The sequence below is a fragment of the Chionomys nivalis genome, chromosome 10 (genome assembly GCF_950005125.1).
Source record: "Chionomys nivalis chromosome 10, mChiNiv1.1, whole genome shotgun sequence".
Classification (NCBI taxonomy): Eukaryota; Metazoa; Chordata; class Mammalia; order Rodentia; family Cricetidae; genus Chionomys; species Chionomys nivalis.
Window position 1 is genome coordinate 41,565,636 of NC_080095.1, and position 16,140 is coordinate 41,581,775.

General features: G+C 46.9%; 1 protein-coding gene across 3 annotated transcripts in view; it reads left to right on the forward strand.

Annotated features, from left to right (window-relative positions):
* Dpf3 (double PHD fingers 3) overlaps positions 1-16,140 on the forward strand; it is a 268,414-nt gene that overhangs the window by 124,003 nt on the left and 128,271 nt on the right. For all 3 annotated transcript variants that reach the window (XR_009057826.1, XM_057782334.1, XM_057782335.1), the window contains exon 3: positions 10,104-10,211. Coding sequence is in view for 2 of the 3 variants with exons in the window: in XM_057782334.1 (XP_057638317.1) it covers positions 10,104-10,211 (108 nt within the window). In the remaining variant the exon portion in view is untranslated. The remainder of the gene's footprint in view (positions 1-10,103; positions 10,212-16,140) is intronic.

Here is a 16,140-nt window from a genome sequence, read left to right on the forward strand (position 1 = left end):
AAGGTTAAAAAAAATAAGCCTTGGCCAAGCATCATGAGACAGAGAACCCGCAAAGATGTCACTGAGTTCATTTTGTGTTGGCCGTCTACTTTCCTGAGACTTTCTGTTTCATGGTCACGACTGATAAAGCAATATTATGATGGCTGCTTTAAAATCCTTGTCAGGAAATTCTAACATTAGCATCGTCTAGCCTTTTCTTACTAAGTGGATTGAATCTTGGACATTTTGGCTATTTTGTTATGAGACTCCAGATGTTATTGATATTTTTTTAAAGCAGGCTCCCCTGATAATGTGTACCTGTGTGTGTGTACGTGTGTGTGTGTACGTGTGTGTGTTTATTGTTACTAGAGCATGAGAGTGGGCACCAAGGTTCCTCATGAGTACAAGCTTCCCCCCTGGCTCCCTCTGACGTCAACACAGCAGATATGCTGGACTCATGGATAGCTTGTGCTATTCTCTTCTGGTCTTTGGTTAGATGACAGACTTTCTTGGGACTTTTTTATTGTTCTGTATTTATTGATATCTTCAGGTTATCAGCTTCCCCACGACCCAGCACAGGAAACTTGATTTAAAGGTAATACCCAAGGAGCTCAACCAACCAGATGTCCCTCAGGTCCCGGTGTCCCTCATTGGTCTGCTGTGGTCACTTCAGCGCTGTCTTGTTTGTTGAATGGACAGAGTCTAGTGAATTTGACTATACTTATAAAAAGAACGTGATGGTGCTGGAGAATGGGCTCAGAGGTTGAGAGCGCTGGCAGCTCTTCCAGAGGTCCTGAGTTTGAATCTTACTATCCATCTGCCTGACCCCTTAACAGACACCTTCATCTCCAGTCTCAGGGAATCTGGTGCTTACCTCCGGCCTCCTTGAACACTGTACACATGTGCTTCATACACATAGACATGGACAAAGTACCTATGTACACTTCAAAAATGGGTTAAAGAATAGGAGAAAGTTTACCTATTTTATGTTCAGAAACAGAAATCCTTGGGATTATATTTTCATTAAATAAAAACTTAAACAGCTTTATGAGATACAGACTGAGCATCACTAATCTGAAAATCTTTTGTGTGTGTGTGCATGTGCATATGTGTGTGTGTGCCCGCATGTGTGTGTTTGTGTATGTGTGTACATGTGAGGTGTCAGAACTTAGGAGACAGAGACAGGGGGATCTCTGTTAGTAACCCTGAGCAACATGAGGTTGAATCTGTCTAAAAGAGAAACAGAGCTCATACAAAGGTGATCCTAGCACTTGAGATCCCAGCCTTTAATCCCAGCACTAGGGAGGTGGAGACAGGAGTGATATGGCTGGGCAGAGAGAGGACTATTAGGCAGAAAGAGACAGAAGCTCATTGCAGTCTAGGAGCAGTGCAGTCTGAGGCAGTGTGAGGTCAGTCTGTGGATGGAATCTGAGGACAGAATTACCCCTTTGGTCTGAGCATTGATAGAGGTAAAGGAACTCCCTAGTAGCTGGCGTTCTGCTTCTCTGATGCTTCAGTTTTGGCCCCTGATAGATGACTCTGAGTCTTTTTTATTAAGACCAACAAGAATTCATGCAACACACCTAAAGTCAGGGCTAATGTTCGACAGCCCTGAAAATTCAAAATTCCGAGTTCTAGTTTTTGGAGCATTTTGGATTTTGAATTTTCTCATTAAGGATTCTTGATATAGGCAAAGCTGACATAAATATTTCAAGACATAAAAAACCCTGGGTTCTGAAATGTTTCTGTTTCCCAGCGTTTGGGTTAATGGTACTCAACTCATGCAGTTACACGTGATGGACTAAGCATGCTGTTTTGTGTGTAATTTGTTGAGATTTGACATATGTGTATGTAAAACCATTTGCATAATCCAGATAATGAACATATCCTTGACCCTACAAAGTTTCTAAATCCCTTTGACCCCTTTCTTCTGTATCTTTCTACCTCTCCTCCAAGAGAGCTTCCTTGAGGGCAAACCACAGATTTCTTTCTATCCTGGAGTCAACTGCTATGTCTCCTTTTCAGAGGTTCTCCTTCACGTAATGTAACCTTTTTGGCATGCATCAGTAACTTCTTTCTACGCATGGCTGTCAGCTCTTTACCCTTCACCTGTTGACAAAGTCTTGGACTTCTCTTTAGTTTCTGGCTATTATTAGGGAGGGCCTTTATGAATATCTGTGTTTAAGTCTTTGTTTGGACACATGCTGCCCTTCTTCTGGGACAAAAAGCTCAACCACAGAATCGCTAGATCACAAAGAAGGTGAACACTTAACTTTTTAAGAAATTGTTAGGCAGCTTTACAAAGTGAAGTAGAGATCATTCCCTCCTGATGTGTGCGAGGGCTCCATTGCTTAACCTCTCTGCTAATACTGCACATTGTCAGCCGAGAGGAAATTTGGCCATTCTGATGGGTGTATAGCGATACTTATTATTGTTTTAATTTGCGTGCCCCTAATGAATAGTTTTACTGATCATCTTCATATGTACTTACTTGCCTCTGGAAACTAGCTGTTTTTCTGTATCCACACTTAATCCCCCCATGAACGGATGTGCTCTCCTCAAGCTGGTCCTTGCTTAACTCTCCACAAACACTCCTGGGGTGTCCACAGTTTAATTAGCCTCCGACCTTCTCTACCCCAAGAACCCAGACTCTTCAGGTTAAGGGTCCAGTCTTCCAAGACTGCCCCATTTCATATGCCAATCCCAAGTCCAGGCTGTCACCTGTGTTTCTGACCTCTGGATACAAATCAGGAGACCCCGTGGTGCTGTCCGGATTTGGTCATTTGCTTGAGTGCCTCAGAGAGCTTAGAGAAACAGTTCACCTATCTAGACCAGCAGCTCATTACAACGGATCCACCTCAGCCGTCTCCATCCCCTGGGACTCATCCCCATACATGACCTCCTCAGCCCTTCTCTGTTCATCTCCATTCATTTGTAGTATTCCTACGCCAAGGAGCTCACAGACACCACACTTGGCAGGGACCCAGATCAATGCATTGCTCAACCCTCATCGGAGAAGCTGCTTCTTGCAGAAGATGATAACTAACAGACCCACAGCTAGCCAACGTGCAGAGAGTGAGAGACCTTGGCACACTCAGGCCTGAGTGGGGTGTGTTTAACACAAGCCTCCCCTCACCGCTCCAGGGTCCACATGGAAGAGATGGGGTAAAGGTTGTGAGAGCCAGGGGTGGGAGATAATTGTAAGAAAGCAGCATTTTCCAGACATTACAGGGAAGGTGTGCACATATGAACTCACAGACACTGGAATAGCATGCACAAAACCCACACAAGCCCGAACCAGGCAAAAATCCCAGAGTGAGGGAGGGGAAATGGGCACGAAGTCCCGCCCACAGCCAAGAAGTTATTTGAAAATGATAGCTGCTGGGAGGGAGAAATCAGTGTTTTCAGTGAGTGACACTGGGCCTGTCAGCCGCACTGCAGGGCGGGCGCCATACTCCAAAGAAGATGGCCAACACTAGTCAGACTCTGGTTGTTTTAGTGGCTTATTTCTTTTCCTCCTCCTTCCTTCCCTACCCCTCTCTTTTTCTTTCTTATATTTCCTTCCTTCCTTCCTTCCTTCCTTCCTTCCTTCCTTCCTTCCTTCCTTCCTTCCTTCCTTCCTTCCTTCCTTCCTTCCTTCCTTCCCTATCCCCTCTCTTTTTCTTTCTTAGAAAGAATGTGAAGTTGAGTGGGCAGACAAGTTGGGGAGGATCTGGGAAGAGTTGCAGGCAGCAGGGGAAGAATATTATAAAAACATATTATATGATTCTCAAAGAATAAGTAAAAAGTAAAATAGTTATTAAAAAATGAACTATGTTAAAGAGGTACCAGGGCAAGGGGTGAGGAAGGGCTTTGCCTTCTCTCGTTGTGACATTCCTGGTACTTGTGCTCAGCCAACCAGCGTGCTCTGAACTTCATCCCTGTGGGGCTCTGTGGCCCCTTCATTAGGTGGGCATGGCTGATCATGACATTGATTGTTAGTGATAAGCTCAGCTCCTAGTGTCTTTGGAGATCAGACATGGAATGGCAGAAGTTAGAGGCTGAAGGTCTGGAGGAGACTGGAGGCTCCAGCCTGATAATTGTATGTTTGGTATCCCTGGCAACATTCCCAATCTGAGGTTAGACAGAAACTCCAATCAGTGGTGATCTTATTAGTCTACAAGAAGATACTTAGGGAATCCAGAAAAGGAGGACCAAAGACAATATATTTCTTATTATATATCCCAAGGACAGTTTTATAGGAATACTCTGCCATATCTGGTTTGAATCCAGGGATGTGTGTGTGTGTATGTGTGTGTGTGTATGTATGTGTGTGTATACCACACAAGTACTCTAACAACTGAACCATATCCCTAGTGCCCTACTTTAAAGGTAGGGTTTCAGTTGTCCTGTAGTTGAGGCTGGTCTTGAACTCCCCATTTACCAGCCTCTCCCTCCCTGGGCTGGAATTAGTGCTGGTGTATAGCAGGGCTACCCACACATCTCCTCTGTGTGTATACTTTGTTGTTTATTCAAACAGGCCCCTAAATGAGAACATTTGCTATGTTACAGTGAATATACATTTTTACATTTAGGGATTCTTGGGACTGGAATTGGTAGTCAAAGGGGGAATACTTGCAGAGTTTCGCTAGCAATATCAAACTTCTTTATGATGTCATAAACCCTGTGTCCTTTGTAGTGGAGTAGAATGGTAGATACATTTCTAAGAACAGAATAGTTCAACAGTATAGGAGTCTGATTCCTTCCCTCCTTCCTTCCTTCCTTCCTTCCTTCCTTCCTTCCTTCCTTCCTTCCTTCCTTCCTCCCTCCCTCCCTCCCTCCCTCCCTCCCTCCCTCCCTCTCCCTCTCTCTCTCTCTCTCTCTCTCTCTGTAAAACAGGGTCTCACTATAAAGTGGCTGGCCTGAAACTCACTATATAGTCTAGTCTGACCTGGCTTTGAACTCACAGAGATCCTGCCTCCTGAATGCTGGGATTAAAACTATACACCTTCTTGTCATAATCTTAATACTTATAAAACAAGTTCTTCTGATGAATGTAGATAGTGGATCCTTGGGATTTTCTGCTTCTTCATGTTTCTTATGCCTTGTTACAATGCCTCTCTGTGCCTGGGAGGCAGGCTCTCTCTGAACAGTTAGAGGTGGCGACGCTGAAGATATGATGTGATAGGAATGTGCATTCCACAGGATAGGGTTTGGTGGCCATGGGCAGAGGGACTGGCGTTCTTTGCCTGGGATCTTGGTGTGGGGAGCTGCTTTCCCAAGAGCAGAACTCTCAGCTTTAATCTTCCTGTTTCTGGGCAAACGATGGGAGACCCTTTGAGACTTGATTGTGAACTAGTTACAAGGTCACCCTTGGCCTTTGATGTCTCATGGGGTTTCTGCCCCAAGAAGAAAGTGTGTTGAATGTCAGCATCTGCTGCTGTGTCTGCTTTAAGAGTGATGGAGATGAAGCTTGGGAACCCCTGGGCCAGAAGGGGCAGACCACATTTCCATGTTGCTAAAGCCAGGGTAGTCTTGACACTTACAAGGGACACCAGGATAGAATCTTAGAGAGGGCAAGAAGGAGGGATGTCCCCAGTGATATGGACTAAATCCCAGAGCACAGCGCCAGTGCCCAGACTCTCAGCATTTAGGGATGATCCAGGAATGCTTGACCTTGAAAACAGGGCAGATTTTTAGCTAAGCGGAGAGGGTAGGCAGAACTTCAGGGTGACACCCTGGTGTGCTCAGGAAACATGCCTGCCCACTCTTCATGATCTACCTGGGACCTTGTGTTCATCTCTCCATTCCTGTAAGGATGGTCCAAATGGATGCTATTTAACCAGGGGCATGGATAGAGCCCCTGTGATATGAGTGATCTGTGCAAAATTTCTTATGCAGGCGTTTCTCCCCCATTATAATTGCCTTGGCATATCTCTGATATTCTAGTTCAGATTTAAAAGTTCAAGAACTACTCAATGCCCAGTCTTGGTGAAGAATACCCAATGCATGTCGCTATCTGTCTGTAAATGTGAAGGCCATTAATGACCCATTGTGGTGACAAGGAGCGAGATGTGAAGTAGCTCTTTGGTGTGCCTTCTCTTGTGCCTGGTTTGGGTAGGACTGCGAACAGGTGACGAATGGCTAGCAATATCTAGGTTCTTCATCTGTGGTCCCCGATCTAGTCGTCTGGTTTCAAGCGGATGCCCCTACTTCCTCCTGGTGTTCCCATTCCTCCCTGATTCCTCAGGCTCTTGACTGATTCGTTTCAGCATGAGTGGATACATGGTACATGGGATGGAGATGACTTCTGGTGACTGTTGGGAGAGGAGGTGGACAGACTGGCCTAAGTCCTGGGAGGTAAAACTGGATTCGAAATAAAGGCAGGGTACCACAGGTGTTGTCTAACACGCTGCTCTGTGAATGTGTGAGTTTTCTTCCCATTACAGGGAAGGCTAAGTTATAGCCATGGGTCTACCTTTGGGGTGTTGCAGAAAAAAACCTTCCCGCAGTGGACTTGAACTTCCAGACTTTGACTCTGGCTGGAGCTTGAGGGATTCACTCAGTCCTTTTCTGCTCCACTGAAGTCTCTTCCTGTGCTTTTTCTGTGTCACTTCATTTTCCCAGTTCTTCCTAGCTCAGGCGTTGCCAGAGAGACTCAGACCCAGACTTGGACCCCATGGAGAGCGAGGTATTTGTCTGCGACCTGCTGGCCGTTTAAGCCTCAGGCTCAACAAAGCCCAGTTTTCTAGGGAACCGGTTCTCCCAGCAAGTGTGCACGTTTCTGCACGAGTGTGCCTGTCATGCCTCTGCTTTCGCACAGGCCGCTCCTCTAGGCAACAGTGCTGCCGTTTGCAGAGGGGGTCTTGGTTGCCGGGGAGGATTGGTCCCCCTCTTGTCTCCTACTCCCTCTTTCCTCTCCTCTATACCCACCCCTAACCCTAGGCTCAGGTCTCAAGGTTAGTTTCTCTGACCATGGCTGTGGCTCCATCCTTTCCTTTCCTCTCCCCTCACCCCGCCTCCCCACCTCCCCGTCTCCCCACCAGGCCTTTGAGTTATGTGTCTCCTGTTCTAATGAGATAAACAACATCAGTCTCCCGGGGCTCTGCTTTTCCCTCCATAAGGGCAACTGTAGGGTGGAATGTGTTGGTTCTATATAAAGTGGCCCTGGTGCCTGTCAGCCTGTCAGGCAGGGTGAGGAAAGAGAGTAAGCAGCTTTGGGGTACATTAACTTGTTGAGACAAGGTGAATTCAAAGCAAAATTACAAGAGAAGCATGTGTCCGTCCTGGTGGCTGAAGAGCCAAGCAGTGGCAAGGGCAAGGTTGTCACATGGGCACGGTGTCCAAGAATCATCTCTGTCAAGTAGCTTGTGATGACCAACAGCTGACACCCATTCAGTCTTCACGGTTGCAGAGAGATTCCTCGTAAACATCAGTTAATTCCCACCAGACTCCCCTGAGGAAGGTGTTACCGATGACCTGATCTTATAGGTGGGAGGCAGGCTCCGCTGGGGGCTGTGGTGTTTTCTAAATTGCATGCATGCGAGGTTCTTCTGCACCACAGGGCTTCTCCAAGCTAGAGAGTAAAAACAGCATCTCTTCCACATCCACACCATTGCTAACCTTAGCTCCTCAGGAGAGTGAATGTAAGATACCAGTAGGGTATCTTCAGTACCAATAACCCGCAGGGCAGTGACTAGAATGTAGAGAGCATATAGTACCCAGACAGGTGTGGGCATTTTCAAATTTTGGCTCCTTAGACTCTTTGAGAGTGCTGGTGAGGACCAGCTTCTCATTCAACAGTATCAGTTCAGGTTGGAAATACCAGGAAGCAAAGGGGATGAAGCAAGAAGAAAACCCACGGCACAGAGATGGCCACACAGAGATAGGTGGGCTCAGAACTGAGGTCAGAGCCCACCCTCCAGAGTCCTTGGATGGCTTGTCAAACAAGCCACTTTCTTTCCATGTTGTTCTGGGAACTGAACTCAGGGTCCTGTAGCTGATCGGCAAGGTCTCTACTGCTGAGTCATATCCCCAGCCCTTCTTGAATGGTTTGTGTCTGGTGAAAGAATATGCTGGATGCTGGACTATCAGGGCCAATGATTCTTTCTTTCTTGTATTTCTAAATCTTGTTTAGTTCTGGCTGAGTTTATATGATGACTTCTAGATGTGGCTGCCAAGTGTGGTGTGCTAAATATAGGGGACCCTAGAGATGGCAGGATTCTTGCCGTCCCAGCTCTTTCAAAACCAGTAGGAGAGACACTAGCATGTGGGCAATTAATTATATTACCTTGGGGGAAATAGGAGGAATTTCAGATCCCACAGAAAACTCCATTAAACCAGTCTTGGTACATCAGAGAACATAGACAAGCAGCTAGTAGATACTGTTCAGGCCTCCAGATGTTTTCAGTAGGCATTCAAACAACCTAGAAAGTTCCTTAAAAACAATTGTTATAGTTTCTTCAAGGCATACCTCGCTTCAGATCAGAGGTCTGGTGTGGATTTCAGGCTCTGGAATTTCTGAGTTCTCCAGGTTCTTGCCATTTCAGCTGATTAGAATCACTAGCCCCAAGTGATTTCTGGGACTTGTTCTGTGATGTGGAGGAGTGGGTCCTTGCTAAGATCCTGAGGGACCTTCCCCAGAAGCAGCTTGAATGTCTGGATGGGGCCCAGAGTGAATGCGTCTACTCAGGAATGACAGACTCAGAGATAACATCTTCCTCAGGCCAGTCACATCAGAAATGTGGAACCATCTCTGGGGGTGCTTTCTCTCAGAGGGAGGTCACGGCTACCCCTCTCTCCATGTCCCGCCCCCTATCTCCATGTCCCTGGAGCTCAAGTAACTTATTTGACTCTTTTAACTTTCTATCTATCTGGTGCAGGCCTATCCTTAAACCTTCCCGACTCCAGCCTTAATATTTCCTGAGAATCAGTGGGGTGGAGATACATATCTCCAATGTAGTTACCATCCTGAAAAACAACTGTCTCATTAAAATGATACTTAGCATACAAAGTTACACGGTCATTTTGGGTCCTTTAATGCTGGTATGGTTGTCAGGGAAGCCATTCTTCCTCTTAACTTTTTTGGGGGGGTGATGGTGGTGGTGGTGTGTGTATGTGTAGGTGTACATGTGTGCTTACTCATACATGCATGTGGAAGTCAGAGATTGACTGTGGGTATCTTTCTCATTGCCCTTCACCTTATTATTTAAGACAGGGTCACTCAGTGAACCTAGCGCTTGCTCTTTCAGCTCTACCGACTGGCCAGCAAGGCCCTGGGGTCCCTCTGTCTCTATCTCTCCTACCTAGCACTTGGGGTTATTGGAATGTGCCCTCTAGTGCTGGGAATTGAACTCAGGTCCACATGCTAGGGTAGCAAGTATTCTACTCACTGAGCTGTCTTCCCACCCCACAACTGTGTGTCTATGTATGTGTGTATTAATATGTAATATGTGCATGCAGAGTGGTTGGTATAGAAACGAAGCTGATGGGATTAGAAGCCAGATGTAGACAGGGACTGCTTTTGGGAGACAGTGTGTGCTTGGCCACCCTATGGACTTCTGCCCATTTCCTTGTGTGAGGCCTGGTGCATGGACCAGGAAGTCAAGGAGCATAAGCTATGCAAGTGGGTGTCTAGGGCAGGGCACGCCTCCATGAGTTGCCCGTGTCTTCTGGCCTCTGCAAATGGCCCGGAGCTGGCAGTGGTGGGATGCCGTGAGCAGAGCTGGTTCTTATGACATGATGTCTTTGAAACACTTCTTAGTCTAGACTCAGGTAGCTGTTCCTCTCTGAAAGGAGCTTGTTTAACTTGGCCCCGGACGGAAGGACAGTTACTGCAGGGCCACTGCCTTGCAAGCCTGGTGGTTTACAAGTCTCTGCAGGCCAGATAATACCTTTTTATGAAAGGTGGTTGCTCTGTCTGGTGAGGGGCCTGCTGAACGTTATGATGGGATAGATGGAGTTGAGGTCTGGGATGACACGCTAGTTATACCTTAGCTGCTCTGTGACCAACTGGGTGACATAAACAAGTTACTTCACCTCTCTGGGCTCTCCTTGTCTCTCACTGTGAGTAACAGGTTAGGCAGGGTAGTCTATGATATCCTTTCTGGTCTATAGCCTTTTCCCTTTACATTGTCTTTCCACAGGCCTGGCTCCGGGCCAGCTGTACACGTACCCTGCCCGCTGCTGGCGTAAAAAGCGACGATTGCACCCGCCAGAAGACCCAAAGCTGCGACTTCTGGAAATAAAGCCTGGTGAGTGCCCTGTGGAGCTCAGTTGGGCCAGTGGCAGAGGTGAGGAGGCCTGAGCTCCCCAAGGCAAGACTCGTTGCTCTTGTGTCCACATGGCGAGTTTCTTGGCCCGGGTTTGTAGCTCAGTAGTAGAGAGTTTACTTGGTATGGGCAAGGCCAGGACTTCAAGCAAAATAATAATAAATAAAATAATAGTAATAAGATAAAATAAAAACAAAATAATAATAAGCCCAACAGAATGCATTTCTGGCAGAAGCCTGGTACCCATGTGGCACACAGAGATATGCGTGTGCTCATTCCATGTCAGTACGCGTCCTGTTGGCCTCAAGTTTTCCCTGGACGTTGGAGTGTTGTGCCGTCTCTTTTTGTCTCTCTTGTCACCCTTGAAAAACAAAGCCAGCAGCCATAGGGGCCAGCCCTCAGCGAGTTCCCTCCCAAGAAACAAAAATGCTTTGGTTCAGCTTCCTCTCTTCCTTGCAGCCTCCACAAAGATACCTTGACCCAGGTGTGTTTTCCCCAAAAAGAAAGGGTGTCCTGGGGAACACGTCCCATACCCCCCTGTGTGACTTTCTGGGATGAAAGGCTAGTTTGTTAAAACTGGAACTTGCTTTGGGGGTGCGAGAGTCAGGTTGTCCAGTTCATCCCGGGGGTGCAGGCGTCTCTGCTTTGACCCAGCTGTGACACTTCAGACACACGGCTCTCTCCACATCTGTGTCTGGGATGCAACATGACGGAGTCAAGGCAAATGTCACCTGACCCCCAACCTCCACTCAGTGTGTGGCGTCCTTACTTCTAATGGAACCCCTCAATGCTGGGATGGTGGCTTCTGCTTCGGACTCTACCCAGTGAATGGGTCAAGGTGACAGGTGAAAACGACATATGAGTGGCTGGACTTCTAGCCACCTTCCTCAGTGTGATCAGGACCTCGAGGTCAGCACGAGTACTGCCCTCCCAGCATGCATCAGTCTAGGGATGATGGAAGTTCTTTGGCGTTTTGTTCTATGTTCGTATTTTCTTTTTGAATGGCAGTGTGTGTTTGGCACTCTGCCGTGTCTCATATTAATCTAGCCACACTTCAAGTACCTAATAGACACATGTAGCCAATGGAGCTGTGTCGGTCAGTGTGGTTCTAGGACCACACGGAGAGTGTGACCCCAAGCGGCAGTGGCAGTGGCAGTGGTAGTATCTGGAATCAATGTTTGAGTAGGTCTTTCTTTCTTTCTTTCTTTCTTTCTTTCTTTCTTTCTTTCTTTCTCTCTCTCTTTCTCTCTCTCTTTCTCTCTTTCTTTCTTTTTTTTTTTTTTTTGTGAGTTCTGGGTCCTGGACTACATGGGACCCTGTCTTAATAAAACAAACTACCCCCCCCCCCCAAAAAAAAAAACCAACAACAAAAATGAAAGAATACACTGGCCATGGTGACACACACTTTTAATCTCAACACTCCAGAGGCAGAAGCAGGTGGATCTCTATGAGTCTGAAACTAACCTGATCTACAGAGCGAGTTCCAGGACAGCCAAGAATACACAATGAGACCCAACTAAGAAGTAAGAAAGAAATGAAAGAAAAGAAAAAGATTACTTGTCACAGGATGTCATAAAATCAAATACATCTAGTGCAAAGGAATAAAAGGCATCATTAACCCCAGTGTCTTACTTTATTTCAATCCAGCCAGGTTAAGAAACTCATTCAAAGTCACACAGGAATTTCCTATGGGCCCAGCAGGGAATCCAAATTGCTTGAGTCTCTGTTCAGGGCTTTTCTGTTGTCTCACGCGGCAGAGAGGTCTCTTTAGACATTTACTTTATGATTATAAAATTAATATATCTATTGAATATTCAAACACACAAGTCATAAGTGTTAGAAGCCCATACCTGGCTAGCCTAAGCCAAAATGAAAAACCGATACACAGAACAGTAAATCTGAGTTCCCAAAACTGCTGTGAGGGCTGTATGCCTTGTGGTGTATACAGCATGCCCTTCTTCTCGTAGGGAGTACCAGACTCAGCACCTAGCAGGACAGACCCCTTCCCCAGCTGGGGCAGAGAAGCCCTAGGGAGGCCTGAAGAGCTGGCTGGGTTTTTGTCTGCTCCACAAATTCTTGTCGTCCAGGGGCCTGAGTCACCACCTCAGCGGTGGCTTCTGATTTGCATAGTGCTTGGCAAAGCCCTTTCCGAAGCTTGAAGCTTTCCCGTTCAGCAGATACCAGCTCCTACCTCACATGGGGGCTTAGGGAGAGATGAAGGGGAGCAGTGTTTTAAGCTTATTTCATAGGCGAGAGCAGCCAACCTGTGGACAGAGCCAAGGCTGTTTACCGTGTGAATGATGTGTCTAAGGAGCCATGGACTGAGGCAAAAAGTGATTTTGAGGGTTTGATTGGTATGTCTGCAGAGATTCGCATTGGGCATCCTGGCCTCCCAGCATCTGCTTCCTGTCCATGGTCGGGTGGGAGCCGCAGTGTTTATAGGTGCTGGAGACCTGCCTCCATCCTTGGCCTGCCTTGACGGCTGAGGGAGAAGGCAGGCTTGGCGGGTTTTGGTAGCAGCTGGGTTCCCTCCAGCGCACAGTGACTGTATCTGTGCCTCTTGGAAAGACTTAGAGGGTCTCTGCTCCAGGCATGAGGTGGAAATGACTGTCCAGGGAGAAAGACCCAGACCAAAGATGCTTAGTAATCGAGAGCAGGGCCTGCTCTGGAGAGAGGAGCCATGGCTCTGTGAGTGCTGGCCTTTAGGGGTGTCCTTATCCCCCATGGGTACAGCTGTTCTGTCTTGTGAGGCCTGTTCTAGTCAGGGCTCAGGTGTTGAGAGATAGTAAACAGCCCAGGTCGGGAATCAGAAACTTTAAAACCATACATACGTGCTTCTCAGAGATGTTTGTTCCTGCTCTGTGAAATCACATCTCCTGTGAAGCCCATGTGAAACCAGACACCCAAGCCCCTTTAAGTGGTGAGAAAAGATGCCCAGCAATGGTCTTAGCCTGGCACCTGGAAATGGCCCAGATGAGATACCATCAAAGCAGCATGCCACGATCTTCCTGGAGATGACTCAGGCTGGCATTTGATTGTGTGTGTGTGTACATGTGTCTATTCTATATATGTATGAGTATGTAAGTGTGTATGTGAGTATGTGTGTGTGTGTGTATGTGTGTGTGTGAATAAGTGTATGTGTATGAGTATGTGTCTGTGTGTATATATGTGTATGTTTAAGTGTGTGTACATGTATGTATGTGAGTCTCTGTATATGTGTGTGCACATATGCACATATGTATACTTGTGGCAGTGAGCGAAACAGAGAGGGAGAAGGAGGAATATGGTCCTCTTTGCCTGTGGCAGTGGAGGGAAGTCTTTTTTTGTTTTGTTTTGTTTTTTGAGACAGGGCTTCTCTGTAATTTTAGAGCCTGTCCTGGTACTAGCTCTTGTAGACCAGGCTGGCCTCAAACTCACAGAGATCCGCCTGCCTCTGCCTCCTGAGTGCTGGGCTAGAGGGAAATCTTAACAGCACCTTCAGCATTTAAAAAGTACTGGCTCAGAGCTGGAAGATGACTCAGTGAAGAGCTTGCCATGCAAGCACCTCTAACCTCGGTGCTAGGGAGGCAGAGGCAGGAGGCTTCATGGGCCTTCCTGCCCCACGGAAAGTGAGATCCTGTCTCAAAAAGGTGGAGTGAAGTGGAGGTGGCAAGATGGCTTAGCAGGAGAGGGTGTTTGCTATTTTAAGTCTGATGACCTGAGTTTGCTTCCCAGACCCACATAGTGAAGGGAGAGAACATACTCCCACAGGTTGTCCTAGGACATTTTCATGTACACGTGTGCTCACCCACACCCACACACCCATCCGCCCAGACACACACCTACCTACACAGACACACAAATCCACATAAGAAAACAGAGAAAAAATAAGATGGAGAGTGACTGAGGAAGAAACCAACATTGACCTCTGGCCTCCACACCCATGTGCACACATATGCAATGTGCATTGACATACCTGTGCAAATATATACACAAATGTGCATAAATACACACATGAACGTGAACATATATGTACATGCACCCACAAAGCACAGGCCCATTGGATTAGACATTCTGTTGCTGGTGATCTATCATGCATAGTCTTAGTTACTATTCTATTGCTATGAAGAGACACCATGGCACAGGAACTCTTACAAAGGAAGGCATTTAATTGAGGACTTGCTTACACTTTTAGCAGGTTAGTTCACGATCATCATGGTGTGAAACAGGCATGCATGGCATTAGAGCAGTAGCTGAGAGCTTTACATCCTGTCTATAGGTAACAGGCAGAGAGAGAGAAAGAAAGAGAGAGACTGGCCTGGCGTGGGTCCAGAGGTACACCTCCAATGAGGACATACCTACTCAACCTTTCCGAAAAGCTCTACTAACTGGGAACCAAGAATTCAGATAAAAGAGACTATGAGAGCCATTCTTATCCCAACTACCACACATAGTAGGTGACATTTAATTTAAGATACATATTATCTAAACTACAAACATTTTGCTTAAATATAAATATAATTATTGTGGTATTGCTCATAATCACAGTAAGCAAAGTTTAAAGAGTATTATAGAACCCTTTGATGCAGCCTCACTAGTTACATATTGCATTCATAAAATGGAATATTATTTTTCCTCTTAAAAGTGTGACTCAAAGGTCAATGAGATGGCTGAACTGGTGCTCGCTGCACAATCCAGGTGCCCTGAGTTCGATGCTCAGAACCCATGGAAAGGTGGAAGGGAGAGAACCAATCCCACAAAGCTGTCCTCTGACTTCCACATGTGTGCCATGGCATGTGTGTCCCCCATCATATACACATGAATGCACACAAATTTTTAAAAAAATGACTCAAGAAAATCAAAGATGTCTAAGATATATGGATAATGGGGAGAAACAAATCCTATGACATCACATAATAATTTTTGGACAAAATTTGCTAAAAATCAATGATTTATTAATCTTGACCTGAATCTCTTTAAATATACAGATATTAGAGGAGTGACTTTCTGTTGGAAGGCAGCCAACCCACCTTCTCACACTCCTGGGTGGGCACTCCTGGACATGCCCTAGGAATCTGGCAGTGTTCAAGACTCCTGGGTTCCCTGTTGCTGCCATCCTGAAGTGCTTTGTTTGCTTGTGGGATGAGGACCCTGGGCTGGGTGGACTGAGGGTTGCTGCCTCGAACTTGTGTGCCCCATGTCATGAGGATCCTCCTCGTCAGATCTGACATGGAAGAGGAGGAAGGCAGGCTACAGTGAGCATCATGCTAACCTCCTGTTTGTCTTCCTGTCCTCTCTGAGGTCCCTGTAGAGCCTCACGGGCTAGGTGCGAGATGGCTGTCCCTGTGTCTGGACCAAGCTTGGTGGGTTGTCAGAAAGCCAGGTCTGGACACAGGGAGGGAGGCTGCGTTTGACTGTCTAGAGAAGGTTCTGGCTTGGCTCCCCCACACTCCCTGAAGGAAACAGCTCTTCTCCAGTGAGGAGGCTCTCTGAGTGGGGACAAAGGGAGCCCCAACTGGCTGCCATTAAGTCATTCGTTCCTGGCCAGAGTTATAACCGGATGGAGGGGCTCCTCAGTCTGGCAACTGTGAATATGTCATGCCTCCTACGTTTATTTCTTGTTGGGAAGACAAATGTGTGGTGTGGGGTGGGAAGGGGCTGCAAGCTGGGAAGAGCTCTTTGGAGTCTCAGGGCATCCATATTGTCCTGGACCTCTGGGCTTTTCCCATTCCCCGCTCCAATCTATCTTGAGTAAAAGGCCCACAGGCTCCCCCACGCCTTGTGTCTGAAGGACAGCACACACAGCACGATTTCTCTCAGCTGCCTTACAACCGAGTGCAGTATTCACTGTAGCTTGCACGTAGTCACAGAGGCAGCCCAAGGCGTTTTGCCATGTAGAGATGTCACAACAGGAAATTTAGGGCTAGTGAGA